The 27,658-nt window shown below is 37.7% G+C and overlaps 1 protein-coding gene across 1 annotated transcript in view; it reads right to left on the bottom strand.

Moving 5' to 3' along the window:
- Window positions 1-27,658, bottom strand: part of LOC148115376 (ABC-type organic anion transporter ABCA8-like) — a 76,060-nt gene that overhangs the window by 13,538 nt on the left and 34,864 nt on the right. The window contains exons 19-27 of the mRNA XM_087887030.1: window positions 19,985-20,148; window positions 18,742-18,869; window positions 17,367-17,504; window positions 14,805-14,918; window positions 12,774-12,950; window positions 10,618-10,731; window positions 9,842-9,967; window positions 8,154-8,225; window positions 932-1,023 (exon numbers count right to left, since the gene is read on the bottom strand). Of these exons, the coding sequence (XP_087743156.1) occupies window positions 932-1,023; window positions 8,154-8,225; window positions 9,842-9,967; window positions 10,618-10,731; window positions 12,774-12,950; window positions 14,805-14,918; window positions 17,367-17,504; window positions 18,742-18,869; window positions 19,985-20,148 (1,125 nt within the window). The remainder of the gene's footprint in view (window positions 1-931; window positions 1,024-8,153; window positions 8,226-9,841; window positions 9,968-10,617; window positions 10,732-12,773; window positions 12,951-14,804; window positions 14,919-17,366; window positions 17,505-18,741; window positions 18,870-19,984; window positions 20,149-27,658) is intronic.

Here is a 27,658-nt window from a genome sequence, read left to right as displayed (position 1 = left end):
CTTTTTGTCACCTGCTTCATCCCATATTGTAACTGGCCTTCCACCCACCTCTCCCCACGGTCAGAATCACATTTTGTGGACCTTTTTGCTTTCTCCCTCATTGAGCTACCATAAATGGGTAGCCTACATCCAAATGATCACTTGATAATGGCAACAAGTTGGCATTTATTGCCATAAAAGGTGATCCACCAACCAGGATGGACCTACTACAGGTAGTCTTCAACATACAAGCACAATTGAGCCCAAAACTTATGTTGCTAAGTGAGAAATTTGTTAAGTGAGTTTTGCCCCATTTTATGACTTTTCTTGCCACATTTGTTAAGTGAATCACTGCAGTTGTTAAATTAGTAACATGGTTGTTAAGTGAATCTGGTTTCCCCATTGACTTTGCTTGTCAGAAGGTTGCAAAAGGTGATCACATAATCCCGGGACACTGCAACTGTCAAAAATGTGACCTGGTTGTCAGTCATCCAAATGTAAATCACATGACCATGGTGATGCTGTAACAATCATAAGTGTGAAAAATGGTCATAAGTAACTTTTTTCAGTGTTGTTGTAACTTTGAATGGTCACTAAGCGAACTGTTGTAAGTCAAAGACTACCTATAGTAAATTGTATCTTTTCATTTTGTTTGCATGTTTTTCTTTATGAGGCACACGACACTTGGGAGAGATAGTTGTTATAAGGAAATAGAAGTAACCAGTAGCAAGATGGATGGACTCAATGATAGTAGAGATGGCTACAGCATTAGAAAGCATGAAGCCTAAGGTTATGAAAGACTGTCATGGAGAAAATTTATGTGGTCACTAAGAGTTGACTCCAGCTTGATGACATGCAATCAATCAATCAATTTTATTATTAATATAATTGCTTTTATCCAAGGAAGATACATATCCAAAACACACTTATGCACATTACAATATATACAAACCTAAAAATGGGATCTCTTTTCATAACTGTCTGGTCATATTTCATCACGAGATAACGCAGTAAAAATATGAGGATTATACCCTGCAAGTAGGGCTAAATACAAGCAAAAATAGAAAATTAGAATCATATATCCAGCACTATAGTTATATAGATTATACCGAACACTGTTCTGATTGGTTCAGCAGGAATCAGAATAATCTTCAATTCACATTATGCTTTTGTTCAATCCAAACTGTGATTCTCTCCACCAGAGTCATAAATTACAACTGGTTTCATTAAAATGACTTGGACACAATCACATATAGTTTTTGAAATCAAGATATTAACATGCAAAATTTTTAATTTACATCTTAGCACAATTGTAGCATCAAGCTTATTTATTTATTTCATTGAGAAGTGAAATAGATATAAATCAATGTAGCCTCACAAATTCGGCTGTGGGTTTGGTTTTATATCCAATTTGCTGTACTCAATCAGAATTAAAAATTTTTGGAGCACTGAAAGTATGTCGTAGGAAATCAAGCCCATTTCACTTCTCCATTGCTGTCCATTTCTACAAACTGATCCTCTGTTTGATCCGCTGATACTCTGTAGAAAATGACTTAGAAGTAATCACACTGATTAGCATGAAGTTTATTGTATGATCATGGTCTGATTGCTAAGTAAAAAGGCTGAGTTTTGGAAAATCTGTCTGGAAAATGTTCTCCTTCTCTGTTGGCCATGGCCATGGATAGGGAAATGAAAGCAGTAACATTAGCTTGTTCCATCCTTCTCCAAGCTCTGCTCTCCAGACTCCTCATAAGAAGTTCATTCATTCTTTCAGATAGGCAATATTCAGGCATATCACATTCTCAGGAACTCTATACTCATCACAATAATTATTCCCTGCAAACCATAGAAAGCAGTAGGCAGTGTACTGTATAATATTAATGACTGTCTTTGTTTTTGCAATGGCCGTATACTGAGGTCTATGTCAGATATTGCCTGCATATGATGCACCAGAGACTAGAAGGGGTTAAGTCTTTACAGACATCACATGTGACTATATCAGCCAATGAACTCTCTTATTGGACTCTTACCTAGAAACTACTTGAATATCTTCCCTTTTTTTTCCTCTCTCTCTCATCTATCTCTCAGCAAGACAACACGTGAACTTCTCTCTCCTCTCAACATCTGAGTCATACAGTTAGGGTAAAAAAATGTAACAGGACACCCTATTCATTATCGTATGCATGTATATATTTGTAAATAATAAAAACAACCCTTTGAACCTGAACCTGTATTGACCAAATAACTTCCACATAGAACCAAATGAGCACGACCATCAATATATATCTGATAAATGGTAGCAGACGATGAAAAATTATTGCTCAGGTCTATGAATTTTTTGTAAATTTTAAAATCATAGAATGATTTTTCCTAACATGGAATCCTTGAACCTGAACGAACTATCTTTACAAGAGATTGATACATTAACCGTATCCTGAACAAAACAGCACCAATCATTATCCAAAAGACTAAAAAAACTTTCTATTGAAGCTACGCAGCAAGTACAAACCTCTTTACGAAAGGACCCAATTTTTTTTCTCCTCTTCACCCGAACACCGAAAGAACAGAACCATGCTTACAACAACCTTGCTTCGATCTCAATTCTACTCCACCTCATGACTATCATCAAGGACTTCAACCTTCTGAATCCCTTGTATGTTCCAACCCTATAACTTCAGACCAACTTTTATTTTCTCAAGCTTCTCCAAAACAGCATTTATATCAAGCTTTATATGCGACAGGCCTACTAAATGCAGGCTGGACTCCTTAAAGAACTCTTGAACTGTTAAACACCCTTTCATCCTCACCAGACCTGTCTTTGCAGCCGCCGCCTCGCTCCCCCCCCCTTATCACCAAAGATGCCGCCGGTGCCGCTGCCGCCTCCAACATTACAGATGCCCCATCCAAACAACAAATTCACACAATTTTTGCAGCCTTTGCATCAAAAGCCAACCTACCTTCTACAGCAGCCAACACCGTCGCAGCAGCTCTTCCAAATCAAACTACAACCACCACCTCCATTATTCCTCCTATCATTGAATCACCTACAACATCTTCTCTCACACCAAATGACTCCAATCAACAATCCGACGTTCAATTACCTATCTCTGCTGACAGTAACTCATTTCAGCCTTCTATTACTGTAAACTGTAATGATTTAAATATTGAAACTAATCATTCTTTGTCTTTATCTACTAATGTAAATTTATCTTTAGAAATTGAAACTGTTTTGCAACATTTTAAACATGGCCCATTACCTTTATCACCAAACTACAAAAAATTACAAACCTCAGGTAATAATTTCCCTACTTGGGAACAAGAAACTCATTTACATCTTTTAAGAGAAGGCACATTTCTTATAATTGAATCTCCCCCTAATAAGCCTTGGTCATCTGACTTAACTTTTCTTCACAATAGTGTTTATGCCACTCTTATGTCAACTTTAGAAAGTGATATTGTTCATTCTATACCTACAGGTTTTACTGCACAAGAAGTATGGCAATACTTACAAAAACATTACAACAAACCCTCGCCTGCAACTATCGCTACTTTTGCTGGTGACTTTTATAGCACCATATATAAACCTGGCACATCTATGGCCAAACATCTTTTCCACCTCGAATCCATGTGAAAACAACTGATTCAACGCAATCATCCTGTACCTGAAACTGCCATGATTGGTATCATTTTCAATTCTATTAAACACATCCCTGGTTGGTCAGGATTCATTAATAGTCTCCACTCCTTACCCCCCCCCCCCACATGTTCACTGTCGTTGAAATCAAATCCAAATTAAGATAGAAGACTCTATCATACTGATAGATACCCTACTTCTTTTGACCACCCTTTTTACCTAAACATGATTCCCATCCTTCACATTCTTCACACAAACCCTTCTACCAAAACTGGCAGAAACACCCCTCTCAATATCAAAATAACTTTAATTATTGTAACTATAGAGGACATTATCATACCTACAACTCCCATCCCCCACACGGTGACAACACCACCCACACTCATGATACAAGGGGATACACCCCTACAGACAAGACTAACAAGAGAAATCGTACTATCAAAGAACATACTGAACCTAAAAGATCCATGCCCACTGAATTTTACATTAGAAAGGGTCCCATACACAAAGATTAAAAAGACAGAAGGGGACAACATACTGAACCATCTATATATTCTAACTCTGAATCCCAAACATTTGGCATCTTTCCCAACACCCACCAATATCTGCGTGACACCACGCACCTATGGGTCATTGATTCTGGAAGCATACACCATACCACCAATAACAAATCCATATTATATGATATTCACCCAACCAATATTTCTATTACAGCAGCAAATGGTACTTCCAATACAATTGAATATGAAGGATCTATCTTTATACCTGGTATAGGGGACATTAGTCAAGTGCTCTATACTCCTACCTTTGGCCACAATATTTTGAGTACTTCAAAATTAGGTAAAATTGGTTTTAAAGTATCTCTTGATGATCAACACGGTTTTATAAAATCCAAACATGATAACACTATTGTTGCTAATATTTCTGTCATTAATGATTTACCTTTTCTTGTTCCAGATTCCTTTACATCATCCTCACCTACGACTCAACTACCTCAATCCTCATCGAGACCTGACCCTGACAATCATCCCAACCGTACCCCTGACACCCACCACGAAGGTACCACACCTCACCATATCAATGCACATGACACTTCCGACTAACGACCAACACACCACACCACACCTCTCTACAACTTCACCCACATCACAAAACCAACGAACCTCGAAAACAAAAATTCAAACTCATATAGGTGAACCTTTACACGATAATTGTGCCCATTTATTACACAGACGTTTAGTACATGCCAATACTGTTGCTGTAGACAATACTCAAAATTCCTCCCAAGGCATATGCACTAAGGATTGCCCTATCCAACTTGACTGTGAGATTTGTAAAGCTACAAAATCAAAGGCAGCCCCAATTCCCCACACCAGCACCAGACGATCAAAACACATATATGAATTGGTACACATTGACATTGTAGGCCCTTTTCCACTTTCTTTGGGCAAACGCAAATATTTTTTGAACTTAGTCGATGATTTCAGTCATTTCGGACATATCTATACCCTTACTGAAAAATCTCAAGCCTTTCAAAAAATAAAAAAAATTTACACTCTCATACAAAACCAACACAACATCAAATTAAAGAAAATTCAAACAGATTGTGGAGCCGAATTCACATCTGTACAATTTCAAAACTGGATTGATTCCAAAGGCATTATACACTACAAAACATCTCCTTTTACCCCCCAGCAGAATGGGATTTGTGAAAGAAAAAATGGAATATTACAGACCATGATGCGCAGCGTCATGTTAGATGCTGATGTACCCCCTAGCTATTGGGCAGAAGCCCTTGCATATGTCAATTACACTTTTAACCACACATGGAATAAGGTTATTAACCAAATGCCCTATTTTCTTGTATATGGCACTCAACCACACCTCACACATCTTCGCGTTTTTGGCTGCTATGCATACGTCAATATCCCCAAACCACTCAGACGGAAGGGGAATGAGGTGTCCAAAAAATTATGTTTTGTAGGACATGCACCAGGTTCGAAAGCATATCGATTCATAAAAAACAACAACACAGTAATAACTTCCCGTTCAGCCACATTCATAGAAAACCACAACTGGACCAAAATACACTCAAATGACTCATACATATTAACCCAAGAAACAAATACATCAGATACACCACAGAGAATTCAACATGTACAAACAATAACACCAAAAGTTACACCACGAACAGATAACACAGATACACAACTACCAATCAGAAAATCCAAACGAATTACACAAGGCATCCCACCTAAAAGATTTGACATGAACAATGTAACGCAGACAAACCAAATACCCATCACTCCAAAAAATTTCAAACACATGCTCCAATTACCGGAATCAGAACAATTAAAATGGTGGGACGCTATGTCCAAAGAAATGGACTGTTTAATAAATTTAAAAGTATTCACAAAAACAACACCTCCACAATTGACACTCAATGGGTTTACAAAATTAAAACACTCCTTGACAACACATATCTATACAAAGCACGTCTCGTAGCCCAAGGTTTTGCCCAACACTTTCCCGAAGATTACGATGAAACTTACTCCCCCACAGTAAAACCAGAAAGCGTAAAAACGGCACTGACTTCAGCCATTGTCTCAAATCAAGAAGTCTACCAATTTGATGTCCAAACCGCATACCTCCATGCACCATTAGAGGAGGAAATTTATGTCAATGGGAAACCAGGATTCCAAGTTGAATTTGGCAAAACATGGAGGCTACACAAAGGGTTATACGGCTTAAAACAATCGGGCAAACTCTGGTTTGACTGTCTTACCAAAACTTTAAAATCAATGGGGTATAATCAAATTCGATATGACCAGTGCGTAATGCCAAAACCTTATGAAGGGGGAAAAGAAATTATTTTAATCTATGTTGTTGATTTGATTTATATCGGGCCCAACATACAATCCAGCGAACAATTTGCAAACAAATTAAGAATACATGTTAATTTAAAGACCTTAGGTCATATAGACCAATATCTGGGCGTACAAATTTTTAAAACTGATAGAGATTTTTGCTTCTCACAAAAGGATAAGATTGAAGACCTGTTACAAAGATGTGGCATGGAAAACTGCAACCCCACAGATACACCCATGTGCACTGACTATAATAAAATTGCTTATCTAGACGGTAACAAGCATCACGATAAAACTCAATATCAATCCATCATAGGATCACTCCTTTATATCAGCAGATGGAGTAGACCGATATATCATTAAGTACAAATCTCTTATCTAGACAAGTAGATGAGCCTAAAGAACAACATTGGGTTGCTATGAAAAGGTTATTCAGATATTTGCATAATACAAAAGATATGATCTTATTATTAGAACCTGATGAAGGGGTCACCCCAGAACTTATCTGTTATTCAGATGCCAATTGGGCAGGGGATGAAAAATCAAGAAAAAGCACATCAGGCTTTATATACTTCCTAAATGGTTGTCCCATAGACTGGCGTGTTTGTCACCAAAACTTCATTGCTAATTCCACAGCAGAAGCTGAATATGCCAGTGCTTCTGACGCTTGCACACTTCTCACATGGATATACGAATTAGTTTCAGTATTTGGACACAACCTTCACTATCTATCACTCTCCACGAGGACAATGAGTCTGTCATAGCCTCTTTGGTCAGGGATGATGTCAGCTTCAGATCTCGCCATATTGATATACGTTATAAAAATGTGAGAGATCTAGTTAAAAAGGGTTTTGTTGAATTTGTTCATTGCGATACCAAGGACCAAATTGCCAATTTCTTAACTAAACCTGTATCTTGTGAAATACATTGGAACCACTGCAAATCAGTTGGACTGTACTTATAATTTATTTTTTCTTATACTTGTGTTTATTATTATTATTGAACACTGTTCCATCACACTTGGCAATAGAAGGGGTCTGTCAGATATTGCCTGCATATGATGCACCAGAGACTAGAAGGTGTTAAGTCTTTACAGATATCACATGTGACTATATCAGCCAATGAACTCTCTTATTGGACTCTTACCTAGAAACCACTTGGATATCTTCCCTTTTTTTCTCTCTCTCTCTCATCTATCTCTCAGCGAGACAACACGTGAACTTCTCTCTCCTCTCAACATCTGAGTCATACAGTTAGGGTAAAAAAATGTAACAGGACACCCTATTCATTAGCATATGCATGTATATATTTGTAAATAATAAAAACAACCTTTTGAACCTGAAGCTGTATTGACCAAATAACTTCCTCATAGAACCAAATGAGCACGACCACCAATATATATCTGATAGTCTAGGCCAAAAGGTTCCGCCTTCATCTCGCATCACAAGTGGGTGGGTGTCTTTTGAGGGAATTCACAGGTGGGATTTCGTGGTTTGTGGCAAGCCCTTCACCTTGCTCTCATAGTGAATATTATTATTTTCCTAATACCTCAGGAGGGCTAAAGAAATAATGCAAAATCTATTCCCAATAACAAAAACCATTCCATTGAAGGTTTGTGTATATATACACGAACATGGCCCCTGGTACTATAAATAAATACATGCAGTTCTCACCATGAAAGTAGATATAAAGAGCTCTGTCTGAGTTGAAGTATTATATTCATAAGTACGAAAGCCTTCCAGCAGCTATTTAAAAAGCAGAAGGAATAAAAAAAGGACAGTTATTTTCCGCATTTCTATTTCATCCAAGAAAGGGCGGACTGCCAGAGCAAATTCTAAATTCTAAATCCCTGTGCTTCTCCCCCTCCTACTTCTGGCCTGGCCAGAGGGAAAATATTTTGTTTCCCTCAGACTGAGCCAAGATTTGGAAGAGGATAAGAGTCAAGAAGCCCAGCTGGGAATAAATAAGAAGAAAAAGCATGAAAAAAGACATTTTGTCTGAACAGAAATAGAAAACAACTTTAAAAAAAAAAGAGAGAGAAAAACATAGGTTGAATTCTTGAGAAAAAATGTATAGCTTTATAGAAAGGGACCACAGGGATATAGGTGAAAACAAAAGGTGAAAGGATATAGGTGAAAACAGCTTAATAGAAAATGACTACAAAATAAAGGTGAAAACAAAAAGAAATAGAGAGGTCAGAATAAACAAATATATTGGAGATACAGAATGGAATGATAGGAACCTATGGTAAAATTGGACTTCAAAGAATATAGTATAGTTTAAGTGCCCATAAAATAATAGTTAAAATAGAGCATAGTTTTGGAACTATAGAATCAGTTTCTAAAATAGATGAAGCTGTTAAAAATTTAGGATTCTTTTGTGGGGGAGGTGAAGGGGTAGCTTTCCTTGTTTTGTAAAGCCAGTTTCCTCCAGTTATTGAACAGAGATCCAAAAATCCAACCAACTTTCCAGCATTATGTGGAAAGAGCCTTGATGGTACAGTGGTTTAATGCACCCTGTTATTAACACAGCTGCCTGCAATTTCTGCTGGTTCGAATCTCTCCAAGGCTCAAGGTTGACTCAGCCTTCCATCCTTTCTAAGGTAGGTGAAATGAGGACCCAGTTTGTGGGGGCAATAAGCTGACTTTGTATAAAATATACAAAAGAATGAAGGCTATTGCTTAACGCATTGTAAGCCGCCCTGAGTCTCTGGAGAAGGGCGGCATATAAATCAAATTTTAAAAAAATAAATAAAAAAATTATGTGTCTATGGAGTCTGGGTCAATCTGATGATTATTAGTTCAAACAAGAACCAGTGGGAGATTGATACTTTGGGGATTGGTAAAACCTTAGAAAAACTCAACTAATTCTGGGACTTGAGATGTTTGGTCAGATAGGGCCCAAATCTCCCATCTCTGTTATACCAATGTTGCCCCATTCTTCTGGGCTTTCCAACCCATGCTCTACATAGACTTAAGCAAATGGGATTATGACTGAAGTTGACAATCATTTAAACTTGAAGTAGGCTTACAACATTGCTTTGTCTAACTGTCCATTGGCGTGCAGCTAGGGAGGCAAAAGAAACCAATTGACACAGAGCTCCCAGAAAAAAAAGGGAAAGGTTTTTGCTAGAGTTCACTTTGAAGGAAAAATTAATTTTAGTGAAATTTTAGTTTTGGAAAGAGGCAGTCCTGCCCTTGAGAGATTGTTGGAGAGGATCTGCTTCCTGGGAAACATTCAGAGAACTTTTTTATCCATTAACTGTATTCCCTATACAAACTGGGTGGATGAAAAACTGTTTATGTTCAGATCCAGTTTTCATAAGAAGAGGCTAAGAGATAATAGATAATATTGCACTTACAATTGTGAAAGAAAACATAAAAGTTGTAACTGGAAACATAGGAACAAAGAAACTTAACAGGTGTCTTATGTAGTCCTGTGAAATTAAATTTGTCATGATATTTATTATGAACCAAAGCAGCATGACCTAAAATGAAAGGAAAATATTTTAATATTTTTTAACAAATGAAGTCACTTTACCAAATTTTCTTTTCTATAACATCTGTCTTGACTTTACAAAGGTCTTGATTTCAATTAAACCACCCTAACTTTTGCATTTGATCATTGCTATCCATAAAGCAGAGACTACTTTTCTTATGTTTCCCTTCTTTTTGCTTCTAATTAAACCTGCTGTGGAAAATGAGATCTACTCATTTTATTTTCTTCACCATTGAATAATACAATTTATATTTTGATTGAATCACTCTTTTGTTTGGGATTCTCAAACAAATTATGTAGATGAAACATGGCAATGAACACTTACTCAGTCATCAAGTCATTTCCTGCTTAATTCCAACCCCACCACAATTTACTTGCTGGTGTCAGCTCAGGGATGCCAAGAACTAGAGGGAAGGTGCTGGGAAATCTTAAATCTCAAGAGCGCTACTATCTTGCTAATTTCTGAGTTTTACGGTATCTCCTTGAATGCCTCAGGTCTTTGCTGTCAAAGTTCCAATGACATTAAGATGCATGTATATCTAATAAATATAGTGCTAAGAGGAAAGCAAAATCTTTCCCCAATATAGCCCTTGCTAAGAAGCGGATCCTAGCATATGGATACATTGGGCATATACTTACTAAAATAGAGATGAGTGACCAAAAACCGGCAGTATGCTTTTTTTGGCGAAATATGAAGGCAATTATGTATAGGAATAAAGCAATCGATATGCTGTAGCCAATGAAAAATGCCACCTGCGCAAAAGAAAGCTCTGTATTAACAATTGGCTAATGCCTTACCAAAAAAGCAAAAATGTCTCCTTCATTTTAATAGTTCTTAATAATGTTTTTATTCTGTTCAATCATATCTGATTCTTAGAAATTGCCTGGACAAGCCCCTACAGTTTTCTTGGCAAGGTTTTTCAGAAGTGCTTTACCATTGCCTCCTTCTTAGGACTGAGAGAAAGTTACTGACACAAGGTCAACCAGTTGGTTTTTGCCTAAAGCAGAACTAGAACTCAGAGTCTCCCAGTTTCCAGCCTGATATCTTAAACACTATATCAAACTGGCTCTTTTATAATAATTTCATACAATGCTTTAAGTACAAGCAACTTATTTAGCAAATTGACATAGCAAATGATTTGGTTGAGTGAATTTGAGTGAAATTAATTCATTGTAAAACAGTTTGTGACAATTTATGCAGATGTGTATATTGGTTATCAACCTTGAAACATTCCAGCCAGAGAAAATCCAGGCCCTTGAAAGAAAGAATGTCAAAATCTTTGCACTGTGAAGGACAAGAAGAGTAGCAAAATAAAAACTGATTTTAGGAAATGCTACTCTAATTTGAAGGTCCATTAATGTATACTATTTTTAATCAATGTATTTCCTTTTATTTCTGTAAAAGCTATGCCTAATGCCTGGCAATATTTTTGCAATGTTTTATATTTCTTACTATTTTTTCCTTATTATATGAGATGAATTGGTAGGAAAGATGTACTATATCGACCAATTCAATTTACGTTTGCTTTCCTTACAGGCAGTCCTCAACATACGACCATCCATTTAACAATGGCCTCAGAAAAAGTGACACGATCCATCCTCAAAGTTACAACCCTCACCCCACCCCATCAGTCGTATGATTGCAGTTTGGATGCTTGACAATCAACTCAAATTTACAATGATTGCATCTTCCTGCATGATTTGGAACCTTCTCAGCCAGCTTCTGACAAGCAAAATCAATTGGGAAAACCAGATTCATGTAATGACCATGTGATTCATTTAACAACCATGGTAAAATGATTGTAAAATTGGGTCCTGTCCTGTCATGTCTCTCTTAACGACTGCATTGCTTAGCGGCCAAAATTCCAATCCTGATTGTGATTGTAAATTGAGGATACTTATATTTATTATTATCTTTCTTGCTCGTGGTAGGGAGTTTGAGCGAGGCTATGGCAATGTGTCTAAATGAATGCTTCTGTGGTGGTGGATGGTCCAGGGAAACCCCCTTCCCTAAATCCTCTGATTGTTTTAGTCAGTTTGTATGTTAGTGGAAACCAGTTCTTTCTTAATTAACTTTATTTCCAAGATATTTCCAAATCTCAGTTTGCATTTAGCTTCACTTATGCTCACACCCTACATTAACCACCACTGTCTTCTAAAGGTGATGAATTGGGACAAAGTTCCTGTCTCAGTTTAGTGCCAGTTTATTGCTAGTTCATGGTTGGGGAGTGGCTTTTTCAGACTGTTGATGATTAAAGACATATTCCTGCTATTCAAAATTTGTAGAATGAACTACAAATAGTTCTAAACTTATACCCGCAATTGAGCCTCAAATTTCTGTTCCTAAGTGAGAAATTTCTAAAGTGAGTTTTGGCCCATTTTACGACCTTTTTTGCCACAGTTGTTAGATGAATCACTGCAGTTATTAAGTTAGTGACACAGTTGTTAAATGAATCTGAGTTCCCCATTGATTTTGCTTGTCAAAAGGTTGCAAAAGGTGATCACATGACCCCAGGATACTGCAACCATAAATATGAATCAGTTGCCAAGCATTCAAATTTTGATCACATGACCATGGGGATGCTGCAATGGTTGTTAGGTGTGAAAAATGGTCATAAGTTATTTTTTTTCAGCACCACTGTAACTTTGAATGGTCAATAAATGCACTTTTGTTAGTTGAGGACTACCTGTATTCTGATTATTATAAAAAATAAACATAAATGCTTGTCATTAAAAATTGCAAATGTAAAAGCTGACTGAAAATCACATGTTAAAAATGAATGAAATTCAATTACCAAGCAAAAAATCAAGCTGGGTATAAACTGAGGATTTGCACCTCCTATTTTTAAAAACCATGGCCAGAGAACTAAAACAAGTAGAATGAAATGCAGGGGCATATCCACCAGAGCGTGTCCACACCAGTAGGCAGAAGGAAAAAGTCCTGCAATCCGCAGCTGGGAACGAGTTCTTATCTAACAAAAAAGGGAATAAAATTACCAAATAATGACTAAACTATTTAATTAAAGGTTTGCATAAATTCAATTCATGAAGGTGACATAGATAAATACAATACTACTTTTCCTTCCCTTCCACAACTTTCATCAGTATATTGATATATCACAACAAAGCCTAACAGCCTTTCAAGGCCAAGCAGCCTAGAAAATGAAAGTTATGTAGACCACTACAACTTAAAGTTATAGTAACAGTGTCTTACAAGTCTGAATGTCCCTCCTCCTTCTCATTCCTTCCTATTTACAAATATTGTCATACCAAGACACTTACTTATATCCAGTGGTGAAATCCAATTTTTTTTTTGTTACCGGTTCTGTGAGCGTGGCTTGGTAGGTGAGGTGTGGCTTGGTGGGCATGACAGGGGAAGGCTACTGCAAAATCCCCATTCCCATCCCACTCCAGGGGAAGGATACTGCAAAATCTCCAATTCAACCCCATTCTGGGGCCAGCCAGAGGTGGTATTTGCCGGTTCTCTGAACTACTCAAAATTTCTGCTACCAGTTCTCCAGAATCTGTCAGAACCTGCTGGATGTCACCCCTGCTTACATCCATTGTTTAAGTTAAAGTTAAAGTTTATCCTAAGTCTAGTAAAGGTCGCTCTTGCTTAGGACAAAACTCAAAAAAGGCTTACATGACTCTTATAGGTAATTTTTTTCTAGATATAATCACAGCCTGTGTGGAATGCCTTGGCTCCTTCATTAAACATCAGCAGCAGCAGCAGCAAAGCTCTTAAGAGAAAGACTCGTTGCACTATGTAGATTACTTTCAGACCTTTACTTTGGATCTGATCATAGGTCTATGTTTTTCCAAACAAATATAATTTGCACTTAGAGAAAGAGGAGGATGGAAGACAAAAACTCTACACGCAGATAGATTCTGACATTATTACTGGTTTTACCAGTGAAATTACCTTTCTGGATAAACTTGTTCCTTTAATACAGTTTTAGTTATACCGGTAAACTCCTTTTTATAATCTGAAGTCTTCTAAAATCTTGTTACAACAATTATATCTTTTCTTTTTTACATTGTACATTGTTTCTCAATATAAGATCTAAGTTCTTTCAGTGTTGCATCACTCTTTAATGTAATAGTCATGGTATAAGAAGAGAGCTGTATGCAACGAAATTTCATTTATGAAATTTATGCCTATTAGTGTACATTCAAAGTGTCAATAAAGTTATTATTCTATTCTAAAGAACTTAGGCAGCAAAACTTACACACTTGCCTCAAATATCAAGTTGTATTGGCATGATGATGTCAATGTTTACATATCATCAATTTGCCATCATCATATGAAATTCTGGAAGAGCATCCTCTCAGAAATACATGGCTTCTACCCTTCAAATGTTCTGGAAGTCTTTTAGGACCAGACTCTCTTCCCATGCTTGGCTTTAACATATTTTGGCACCCCTCATGATTTTCCTCAGCCATTATTTATGTAGTTTTAAACTTTTGAAATGTATGTGTTATTTTAAATATTGTAAGCTGCCCAAAGAGTTGTTTTTGTTTTGTTTTGTTTTGTTTTTTGGAGTTCAGGCAATCTTGAAATCCAATCAATTTTTTAAAAAAAGAATACATTTGTATTTATATTAGATAACATCAGCACAAAGTCAAGAGAATTGCTATGATTGTTAAGAAGCCATAGCTATAATGATCAATGAGAGAGAAAATCTGAATACAGATACTGTCCACCTGTGGCAATTGACAGAACCTTTTACTGACTCCTGCTGTCATTTGCAGATGCCACATGGAAGTACAATATAGGCATATCTTCAAAAAACTTTGAAAAAATCAAAGAAATATAATTATTTTACCATGTAATCTTGATTGCTTCGCATTGCAAATTGTGTTGGAAAAGCAGGTAATACAACTGAGGCCACATCCATGTAAGCTTCCATCAAAATCCAGAAGTCAGAATTTAAATTATCCTGAGGAATAAATTAAAGCATGTTTTAATTCCATTGTGATAAAATGTCATAATAGAATATCTATTATTAATCCATTTAGTAAGTAAGCTTAGAAACAACAAAAAACATTTGTTATGTACTTATTTTCTTTAAAATAAGAACAACCACAGCTGGAGGATCTTGCCTTCCTGGCTCTGACCTTTGGCCTCCTTGCTGCTTAGTTGCATGTTGCACGTTTTGATTATTGATTATGTAGTACTTTCTTGCACTCATTTTCCGGAGGAAGGAAATGTCCTGACCAGGCTTCTATTACTTAAGCCTTCTGAGAGAAATGGAGATTTCATACTCTGAAATCATTCATAAAGTGGGAATAATAATAATAATAATAATAATAATAATAATAATAATAACCAAAGTGAAGAACCAATGATTAAGGAAGTAAATAAAGGAGGCCTTTTAAAGACAACTAAAACAAAAGCAGAATATAAGAAAGAAGTAATTGAGCAGCGAGCTGAAAATTGGAAACACAAAGCTCTGCATGGCCAATACTTGAAAAGTATTGAAGGCAAAGCTGACCAGAAACTAACTTGGAACTGGTTAAGGTCAGGAGTGCTGAAAAAAGAAACAGAAAGCTTTATTTTGGCAGCTCAAGAACAAGCCCTAGCCACAAACTGCATGAAGGCAAAAATTCAACATGTTACCACCAACAGCAAATGCTGCCTCTGCAATGAGAAAGATGAGACAGTCAACCACCTGATCAGTGGGTGCAGCAAAATTTCACAAACTGACTACCTACAACGCCATGACCATGTTGCTAAGATCATTCACTGAAAATTGTGCCAGAAGTTTGGATTTGAGTACAGCAAAAACCACTGGGAACATCAGGTTGAGAAAGTTTTAGAGAATGAGAAACTCAAGATCTTGTGGGACTTTAGGATTCAGACTGACAGGCACTTGGTCCACAACACACCTGACATAACAATAGTTGAAAAGAAAAAAGTATGGTTCATTGACATTGCAATACCTGGTGATGCACGGATTGAAGATAAGCAGCAAGAAAAAATCACAAAGTACCGGGATTTGCAAATTGAAGTTGAGCGACTGTGGAAAAAGAAATTGTGTGTTGTCCCAATTGTAATTGGAGCCCTTGGAGCAATACCCAAAGGGCTACCCCGCTATTTAGAAATTCTAAATTTGCCGGACTTGAACATTTTGACTCTACAAAAAACCACCTTACTCGGAACAGCTTACATCCTCCGACGATACCTTAACAGTTCCTAGGTCCTTGGTTAGGACTCGAGCTGCTGAGCTATTAACCAGCCTCAAAGGCTGTGAATCTCAGTAAAGATTAACTAATAATAATAATGATAATGATAATGATAATGATAATTAAAGAGTTTTCATCATGTCTTCTGCTAGTTGGTGCTCATGGATGCATTCTGTCAGTCTTCTGCCTGTTTGTCGTACTTAGTGGCTGTCTTTACATTAAATGCTGTAGATGATTCCTTTTTTTCTTCTTCTGGGACTGCTGAGCCTTTTGATTTATGATGAAACTCTTAAATTTCACAACATATGGACAGACTTAATCATAGTTTCAACTGGGAAACTGTGACCATCCTAAGCCAAGCCAAATCTAAAAAAGTTAGAGAATACTTGGAAGCCTGGTACTCTGACACTCATCAATAAACACATAGACATAAACAATATCTATATATTGTGCAAAAAAGAAACCTCTGCAAGAAAACAACCAAACTCAGAGAACACCAGAGATCCCTCATTTCAACCCTGAGCTGAAAATATTCTCTTTTATTGGTAAAAGGATATTTTCTGTTTGGGGCTCAAATGATTTTAATGATGCTTCTTGACTTTTTTTTCATTGTGGTAATTGCACAAGAACTGAGTGGGAACCATGTTTATGATGGTTGAAGAAGTTGTGCTTGCCAAATTTAATCTAACTTTCAAAACTGAGAACTCAGGTGTAGTATTCTGCAAAGCCCACAATGTAGCAATAGGATTTAACAGACTGAGAGCAAACAATTACTGATGACTATGTTAACTGGAAAATGCATGATATTATAAAATCAATTTTATCTTTGTAAGAGAGATGCTATACTCTCATGGTTCAGGAGTAACTTTGTGGAACTATCAGCCTTAACATAAATACTAGTCTAGCCCTGTCACATAACTATTTACCTTTTTTAACCACATACTATTGTGTCATTAAAACAACATTCATCTAGAATACAATCTCGTTGATTACATAAATTCAACTTCCCCTTGAATGACTAGGGATGGGACAACATTGCAGGAGATATTCCTTGAACATTATAAGCACTCCCACTACTGATGCTTCCTAGCAATCGCCTTTTAATATCCTGAAAACTAGGAATAGATTATATTGGAAAGTAAACAGGAATATTTCCCCTTTTGCTTCCTGCACACAAAAAAACCTTCATCTGGAACACTTACTTGGACAAATACATGATTCCAGGTTCGAATATGGGCAGTAGAATTAAACATGTGCAAAAATGCATTGCTGATGATGTTGACAAGCACAGGAAAACAGTTAGTTATCTCCATGTGGCACATAAGTGTGAACCTGTATTTCTGAACCAAGGCAAAAAGTCAGAACACAAGGGACCCAAGTGAAAAACAACAGTTGTAAAGAATATAATTTACATAATTGCAAACTTAACTTCTTATAAAAGCCATTTGATTTTTTCTAATTTGAAAAAAGGCAAAAATATGAATGTACCTTTTTCAAGCTAAGGTCTAATTTGGCCTTTGAACTGAGATCTTAATTTCCTCCCAAAGTATGTGGGATCATAACAAAGAAGTAGGCAGGACCAGGACAAATTGGTAACAGTATGATTATTCCAGACATATTTTATACTTTTCTCCTTATGGCATATTAAAAATTTCAATTTAGCAGCTATTCTGGCCATTCACTGTGGACCATATATTGTGGAGCTCTGACATATGTATGCTATGTCTTAGGTCATCCCACAGAAGTGTCATTAGAAATTTAATAGAATTTTAAATTCTTTTTTTAGAATGCAAACCAAATGTCTTGATCATTTAAAAAAAAACATATACTTAACATAGTAAAATAAAAATTCATCATGTTAGAAAACTATAATGTTCCACATAACATCCTTCTTTGCATTTATACAATGTTGTTTACACCTCTACTAGAAATACTATATATTTCTATTACTCTTGTTACTGTTACTGTTTCTTTAGTATCTTTCTAGGATTTGGGATCCATTTTTGACTATAGACGAAGTAGTAGTCTTCTTTTTCTTTTCTGTTATTATGACTCCACTAAAGTACCACAGTGTTTTCTTGAAGACAAATTATCATCTTTTCAGGCAGTCATATTAGATTCCTTGGTCCATTCTCAGAAAGGAGGAAAAGAACTTATAATTACTGTCAAGATTCCAAGTAATGACCCCATTTCAAAGCAGAACTCTGAGGCAGATTCTTAAAGAACAGTTTTTATTTAGGAGAAATCATCTTGATGGAAAGCCAACTCTTAATTTTCCCAGGCTTTCCATCTCAATAAAACTGAAAGTTTCACTTTCCCCCAAAACAATAAATCACATTGTCCAATCCAGGCACTGGCTGGTTACCTGGCAACTCCTTCCTCCACCTCCAGCCAGTCGGCAGTTGGAATGTCCTTGACCCAGGAATGAACCAGTTTGGTTTAGTTACACACACACACCCCTCGGCTCCGTGCTTTGTCAAGCCCAAAGCCACGTGAAAGAATCCCTAATAGAAAACTACAGAAAAGGAAAAGCCCCCCCCCCCCCCCAGCCAGAACAGCTTCAGGGTTGACAGTTACCTTGTTTTCAAGGTCTACTTTTATGGCCCCATTGTGAACCAGCTGGTCACTGACTAAGTTACCATAGAAGATGTCCATCTGGATGTTTTGACTCTTCAGTGCCTGGATAAAATTATCAATTTTTCCACCTGGAAAAGAAAAAAAGGATAAAATGAATTTGCAGAATAAACAAAGAAGAAAGCATCCAAGCAATGAGCAGTACAGAACTTAAATTAAATTATATCTGTACCCGCCATTAAAATGGGAAAACATGGCCTCCAAACATTGCTGAGTGAAATTTCTCAGCCTGCGTAATCCCCCTTAATGAAGCTTATATAAAGGTATGATTCTGACTTTACAATAATATAATTCAGCAGATATTGTCTCTAGGAACTTAAATGTGCTAAGGGTGCCAATCATTATAAGAAGATCTACCACTTTAGAAGGAACAATTTTAGAGAGTTTTTCTAGTTGCTATTCAATTGGCCATATTGCTTAATATAATATTTTATGAATGATATGCTGGTTTCCAAATGCCTTTAAGAATAAGAGATTGCATAATTTGCTGATTGAACCAACCCGTCACTGCACTATACCCATTTTCTGCTTCTCTTTTTTAAAATTTCTGTTTTGCAAGCTAGCACTAAGGGGAGAGATTTCCAATTTGAAACTCATAAACCATGGTACTTATTCATTGTAGATATTTTAAGCCAACAAACTGCTGAATTCTAAATTGCTAAAACATGGTTGAAACTGTTTTGGATCAAAATGTGTCCTAGCTGAGAAAAGGAATGGGTGAGGAATGGGAGGGAATCTCTTTTTAGATTTATTGTGCTGTACCTGAGTTAACGTTGTTTCAGTATCTTCTTGAAGAATTCAACTTTTTTTCACCTAAATCCCTTCTCTGTCTTTTTTCCCTTTTGTCTCTTTGGCTGGTAGAAAGGAGTAGGATTTCCAAGCATAACCCACTTGTCTTTAATCCTGATTTTTTCCAATCAGATCATTTTAAAATAAGACTGTGCCCAAAGTTCTTAAAACTGGTATTATTTAGCAATGCATTTGAACAGAGATGGTTCAGCTTAGAATCCTGCATTCTGAAGCTAGCTATAAAGAATCAGTAAGGCACCAACTGTCTCACAAAGCTCTGAATTTATTCTTCAGCTCGTGTTCAGGAGAAAGTTCTCAAGGCAATTTAGGAGCCAACTGAATTATCCCTCATTAGGAATATCATGTCAATGTCTCAAATTCTGTTTTGCCTTCTTACCTGTATTATTAAGAACCAGAAGTCCTGATGTCCCTTTGAAAAACTGCTTCCCTGGCTCAAAATAAAGCCCAGGATGAATCTCTTCATATTGAAGATTCAACCAAAGAGAGTAGGTTATAAATTGGATAATAAGAGGTGCTAACAAAACTCCAGCAAGTAGTAGCCTAGAAGAATGAAATATTGATTAAGCATAGGGAGAAAAGTGGTGTTTGATCAATTCCATTCTATTGCATTTATAAAATTAGGAAATATAGAGCAGAAACGTTTGATAATTAATGAAGTGTGTTATCAGAATTCTTGAAGGACTGGAGAGCAACAAAATACAAACTCCTATTTATATCAAAGTTTTAAAATGTTTTCTCAGAGTGCACACAGTGTGACTATTTTGAGACAACCCAGGAGCAAAATATAGTAAACAGAGGTTTGTCTTTCAAATAGTGGTTTATCTTCAAGGAATATATACATACACGTACTAGGCAAAGTCAGGCAATCTGCCGCTACAGCACAGAAGCACACATGGAGAGAGGTATGCCCAAACAGGGCCTCTCTTATAATACAGACTCTTAAAGTGGTAACAGTCAAACAACCCTGTTGACTCATTCCTACCATTGCATCATCATTACAGCATTACAGCATCATGGCAGCTTGGCAGCTTTTAAAGTATTTTCCTGAAACTCCTCCCCTTTAAAGGTGAACAGCTAAATGCTTTAACATATTCATGATGCTTTCTATTTCTGTTATGTCCTTGCCTCCTGCTTTGGTTTCTACTCTCACTGCTACAAACTCTACTAGTACCACTACTACTGCTGCTGCTGGAACTGCTCCTAATTTCATTTTTTAATGACTCTGTACACTCATTATTTGTCATTACATCCTGTTCACCATCTCTTGGCTGAATAGCTTCACTTTCTCTTTTCACTAGCTCGGTTTCCTCAGTTTGGTTTATCTGTCTGCCTGACATTCTCTTTAACTTCGGTTTCCTCCATTCTTGTTTTTTCTTAGGCAATGACCGTGACTATACCTCTTGGTACTTACGGTGTTCATTATGAATACTACCTACTCTAACCTCACTTGCAGTGAACCACTCAGGAGGTATACCTTTATTATGCCTTTCAGGTCTCTTAGGTATAACTCAGTTTGTTTGCCTTGAACTTTTCTTACTTACAGGATACACCCTGGACTTTGACTCCTTACAAACAGCACAATCTAAATACACATTGCATTTCTTTATCCTAAGTCCCTTAGCTAGGTCTGGCATCTTCTGCAGTACTCTAAAACTTGCATGCCCCAATCTCCTCTGCAATAAATATACACAATTGTCACGTGTGGGCGTGTTTGTAAGTGTTCTTGCACAACCATTCTCCTGCCTTCCTAGAATGTACAGACTAACCTCTCGTACATGAATTCTTCCACCTTTCCTGATGGAGTACTGTCCTCCTGCAAACAGTATTTCATACCCTTGACTGTCTAACCTGGAAACACTGAACAGATTATGATCTAGTTCAGGTACATATAAGACATTGTCTAATGTTTCTCCCATCTCAGGCACATAGATTTTACCTTCCCCTTTAACAGCAGATCGTTGACCATTGGCCAAACAAACAACTGTTTGCTTAGCTGGTCTCAAGCCAGAAAACGTTTGTGGATTATTAGCAATATGCTGACTAGCCCCACTGTCCAATAACCAGGTGTTTCTAGTGTTTTCAGATGATGTTGCTGCCAGGGAAAAGATGATGATGAAGAATCACTCCTCATGTGTTGAGTAGCCCTATGCCCTAGTCTCTCTGCTTCTCTGTTTCTCCTCTCAGGGCAACGTCTCTGGAGATGCTCTGTAGAACCAGACGTGTAGCACCGTTTCACTGTGTAAACAGTCTCAGCTGCTCTGCCGGCATCCTGGGATGTTGCAGATGTTGGCCTGTCCTGAGCACTGTCTCCTCCCTTTCCTGGTTGCCTCTCCAGCTGTTTCTGTTCTTCCTCCAGCAGTCGGCCAGTCAAATACGTCATGGTTAAATCCCTCTCTTGCATGGACTCTAAGCTTGTCACATGAACATCCCATGAAGTGTCCAACAAACTAAGCATCGCATATATCTTGTGTGACTCAGTAAACCTCATTCCTCTTTCCTCTAACTCCAGGAATGTCTTTCTCATAGCCTGCAAATATGTGGACATGCTCTCCCCAGCTTCAGTTGTGCTTTATACAGTTTCCTTGTCAGCAACACTTTACTGCCCGTAGTTTCTCTAACATACACACTCTGCAATGCTTCCCAACACTCTTTCACAGAGCTGAGACCCCTCACGTGTATCAGCTGACTGTCCTCTAAAGCCAGAATTATGCTGGCTAATGCCTTTCCATTTCTTCTCTGGTCCCCATCATCCAGGACTGCTGGTGGATTAGTAATTATCATCCACAACTCCTCTCTTCGCAGGTACTCTCTCCATCCTTACACTCCAGGAGAGGTAGTTTGTCTTATTCAGCCGAGATACTGTGAAACCTACTCCCATTATGCTGACAGAAGCCATGTTACTTGTTTTTGTTACAAGCACTAACCACTAACAAATCACGATGAACATCACCTCTGGCTCTGGTGCAAGATCTCACTGGGTTTCTCTTCTCTCCGGTTTCTCTAGTCACTCTGGCCTTCTCTCTGGACTGGGCGCATAACCTGTCGGAGTGTGACTATTTTAAGACAACCCAGGAGCAAAATACAGTAAACAGAGGTTTGTCTTTCAAATAGTGGTTTATCTACAAGGAATATATACATACACATACCAGGCAAAGTCAGGCAATCAAACGGCAGCTGAGCCCACACAAAAGCACACATGGAGAGAGAGAGAGACGCCCCAACAGGGCCTCTCTTATAATACAGTCTCTTAAAGTGGTAACAGTCAAATAACCCTGCTGACTCATTACTACTATTGCATCATCATTACAGCATTACAGTATTACAGCAGCTGGTCAGTTATTAAATCATCATTACCCTTACATGTTTATAAGAAGCAAAGTAGGTTTGTGAAAGTAGAAACAAAAGTAGATGTTTCCTAATTGTTGAGATCTCCATTATGTGCTCTGCATATAGAAGGAAGCAGTACACTAATCCTAAAAATTACTTTGGTCAGTAACAGTACATCAACAGTAATCTCCTGGGGAACTTCATTGAATGAATATTCAATTCAAAATTAAGTACAGGTAGTCCTCAACTTATGGCCACAATTGAGCCCAAAACATATTTTATTAAGCGAGACATTTGTTAAGTGAGTTTTGCCCCATTTTACAACCTTTCTTCCTACAGTTATTAAGTGAATCATGGCAGTTGTTAAGATGGATATACAAATGTTAAGTGTATCTGATTAGTCATTGACTTTGTGTTAGAGTTTGCAGCAATCCAACCAATACACAAGTAAAGAATTCAGCAGGATTCATTTATAAAAGAAACTTCTTTATATACAGTAATATAAAGCATGATGCATGTATACCCATACACCAGAACCAAAAATCATAGAAGCACAGAATCAATATAATAATCCATATATATATATATATATATATATACAGACCAGTGAACCTAAACCACACCCAGGCTCCAAGCTGTCTGACATGGCTCTCAGTCACCAAGCAGTTCCCATTGGCTGACTTGTTGTTATGGCTAGCCCAGCTCATAATTACATTGACACTTTGCTTGTCAGAAGTTTATAAAAGATGATCACATGATCCTAGGACATTGCAACCCTCATAAATTGAGTCAGTTGTCAACTGTCTGAATTTGATCATGTGACCATGGGCGATGCTGCAATCGTTGTAAGTGTGAAAAATGGTCCTAAGTCTCTTTTTTCAGTGATGTTGTAACTTTGAATGGTCACTAAATGAACTGTTGTAAGTCAAGGACTACCTGCATCTATATCAGTGATGGTGAACCTTTTAGAGACTGAGTGCCCAAACTGCAACCCAAAACCCACTTATTTATTGCAAAGTGCCAACACGGCAATTTAACCTGAATACTGAGGTTTTAGTTTAGAAAAAACAACTCATACATTAACATATTCTGTCTTAAAAGAATAACACAATAACAGAGCTTTCAATGATGCAAACAACTTTTGATATTTACAGTTTCGGGCCCACCTCAACCATAATTTTATTTAATTATTGTTTTACATTTCTGAACTGTCCATCTCCCTCAAAGAGGGAATCTTGCTGATGGCAGCTCTGTCCCCAAATACATTAGGGCAACTTTAATAGAGGATTTGAACCCCAAAATCAAACACAGCTTTTCCTTTCATCTTACACAGAGTCATTGATGATAACTGAAGTAACCCATTCATCCTCTTCCTTTTTTCCCCGAGTAAATTATGATTCTAATATACTGTGTTGATATTCTGTCTTGGCAATGACCAAAATGCTTAGTTTGTACAACATGCTGGGCACATAAAAGACCCTATTAGGCAGGTTATGTTAACAGCAGGGTGGATAAAAATCGATGATTATTTTTTTAAAAAAATAGGATTTTAAAAAAATTAAATAAGATTTTTTTGATTTTTATCAAATATATTTTAATAAAATGCTTTTGGAGTAAAAATCTAACTAATGATAGTTTTCTATTTAAGATACATTAATAATTTAGTTTATTCAGCATGAAATAGAACTTAGTTATGTAGCATGAGACTGTATATTCTGCAATATTGGGACTGTCAGTGAGTCAACAGCAGGTCAGAGGAGTTGCTGTGGGACAGAGATGGCAATTGCTCTTTAAAAATTATGATTTAAATCGAGTTGATTTAAATCAAGCCTTATCATGATTTAAATCATGATTTAAATCAAGTTGATTTAAATCAAACCCACCCTGGTTAACAGCTTCATCAAGCCTGTCTGAAGAAACACAACCTACTACAAATCCTATTTTGCCTTAATATGAAGTATGACCCCAATCTAGAACTTGCATCAATGAATATAATGTCATGTTCATGTAACATATCATAGTTTGCATAACTGATTTGCTCAAAATAGTCAGATTTGTTGACTTGGCCAAGCCAAAAAAATCCCTTTATGACTTAGAGTGCTATATGGATGAGGCTTGTAGTTGTATGTATTTACAAATTAAATCAAGATTCAGGGGGTGACTTTACCACAGTAGCCAAATTAAGACAGTAGAGAGAGCCTCAGAAAAACCACATCAAAGCTTAACACAGCACACCATTAATTGAAAAAAAAAAACTTCCATTAATTTTTTGATATCCCAAATTAATACATGATTTAGTTTAACTGACAAAATATTCCATTTAATTAAGCATTTTACAGCAATGTTCCGAGGGAGTTTTGCATATCCAGTTTTCCAGTTTCTGAAAAAAAATATTCCAGCCCCAAACAGCTACCAAATCTCACAAGTTCTGGAACCATTTTGATCCCAGATGTTGATGTATTATTGTTGTCTCTGACCCCTCACTTGTTTTTTTTTTTTTTTTGGTTTTTTTTTTGTTCTTTGCAAGATTATTCTGTGTAGTTTATGCATCTGAATGGTGTTTGAATCTCTAATTAGGGTTGGGAGTGAATTTTGTTTTAAAGATTTATTTGACAGGCCTAATTAAGCTTTAGGGTGAATATCCTGCATTCTTTTCTCCCACTCCAAAAGAACTGAGCAGAGATTTAATTCTAATAACTCCCCACTTCCTAATATTATAATAATATTTACAGATGGGAAGCAAATTGGAAATTGGCTTTCAAAAGCTGCAACTTTTCGTCAGCTGCAGAGAAAGGCTCCGGTTCTTTCTAACCAAGCACTTATTTATTTATTTATTTATTTATTTATTTATTTATTTATTTATTTATTTGATTTGATTTCTATACCGCCCTACTTCCGAAGGACTCAGGGCGGTGCACAGCCAAACAATAAAACACATACATACAAAATTTAAAAGTAGAATAAAATCAAATTAAATAATTTTGGCCCCGACAAATTTAAAACCCCAAACTTTTAAAACCAATTTAAAATTGAATGTATAAAATACTAAAAGATATTTAAAAATTAAAAATCTTTTATAAAAGAGGGAGAAAATTAGGCCAGGCCCGCCTGGTGAAATAGTAAGGTCTTTAAAGTGCGGCGGAAGGTGCGCAGATCCGGGATCCTCCGTATCTCTGGGGGGAGCTCGTTCCAGAGAGTAGGTGCCCCCACAGAGAAGGCTCTCCCCCGGGGGCCGCCAGTCGGCATTGTTTGGCTGACGGCACCCGGAGGAGCCCCTCTCTATGGGAGAGTACCGGCCAGTGGGAGGCTATTGGTGGTAGTAGGCGGTCCCACAAGTACCCAGGTCCTAAGCCATGGAGCGCTTTAAAGGTGGTAACCAAAACCTTGAAGCGCACCCGGAAGACCACCGGGAGCCAGTGCAGCTCGCGCAGGAGGGGTGTTACATGGGAACGCCATGTCGCTCCCATTACCACCTGCGCGGCCGCACTCTGCGCCAGTTGGAGCCTCCAGGTGCTCCTCAAGGGGAGCCCCATGTAGAGAGCGTTGCAATAGTCCAGGCGGGAGGTGACAAGGGCATGAGTGACCGTGCGTAACGAGTCCCGATCCAGAAAGGAGGAGAACCACTGCAACACAGTGCCTCCCACCCCTAACTCTTCCAACCGGTGCAGCATGATACCATGGTCGATGGTATCAAAAGCCGCTGAGAGATCTAACAGGACCAGAACAGAGGAGCACCCCCTGTCCCGAGCCCTCCAGAGATCATCAACCAACACGACCAATGCCATTTCCGTGCTGTACCAGGGCCTGAAGCCCGACTGGAACGGATCCAGATACGTTGTTTCATCCAGGTGCTGGGGGAGCTGTTGCGCGACCACACTCTCAACAACCTTCGCCACGAAGCGAAGGTTGGAGACCGGACGATAATTTACCAACATTGCTGGGTCCAGGGAAGGCTTCTTGAGGAGAGGTCTCACCACCACCTCTTTCAAGGCGGCGGGAAAGTCACCCTCACCCAGCGAAGCGATGTTAGTCTTTCCTTGCTTCTTTTCCTCCAGGGGTGGAGGGGTTGAGAAGGGGATTGGGGCAGCCTGGGTGGGATCAGGTATCTTGCAGGGTAACCTAGGGGGCAGGGTCCTCACCCTGGCAGAAAGTGAAGTGGGGAGAGAAGAGCCTGATGGAACTGGAGCTGCAGAAGCAGAGACCGATGTTTACAGTGGGCTGAGGTAACCTTCCCCTTGGCAAACTCTGGGCTGGGATGATGGCACATGTGCCCACGGAGAGGGCTCCGAATGCCACCTCTGGCACGCATGCCATAGGTCCGCCACCGGGGATCTATATAATAAAAACTATATTTTCAAAATCTCAAAATAGTATTATCTACCCAAGTGTTACTATGGTACTTTGGAGGTTTTGAAATTATTTTATACTAACAGAAAATATACTTTTCTAAATTGAAAAAAAAAATGAGAAACAACCAACATAAGGCATGGACAGGAACTGATCTGTTGTCATGGAAAGATTGAATGCTGAAACTATTGAAATTTCTGATTTTGGCAGAACTGAATGATCTTGTCTCACTCCTAGCTGCTGGATTTGCTTTAAATGATTTCCTTCCCTGATGAGCAAGAAGAAGCAATATAAATATGCCAGCTCTAGGCTTGGGTAGAATAAGTACTGGGGTAGTTTGGAAGCATAGCAAGGGATATGATGTAGCTGGAATTAT

The sequence above is a fragment of the Pantherophis guttatus genome, chromosome 2, assembly GCF_059756535.1.
Source record: "Pantherophis guttatus breed Tessera chromosome 2, ASM5975653v1, whole genome shotgun sequence".
In the NCBI taxonomy this organism is placed as follows: domain Eukaryota; kingdom Metazoa; phylum Chordata; class Lepidosauria; order Squamata; family Colubridae; genus Pantherophis; species Pantherophis guttatus.
Note: the sequence above shows the minus strand (reverse complement) of the source record. Positions and strands in the feature narration are given on the sequence as shown.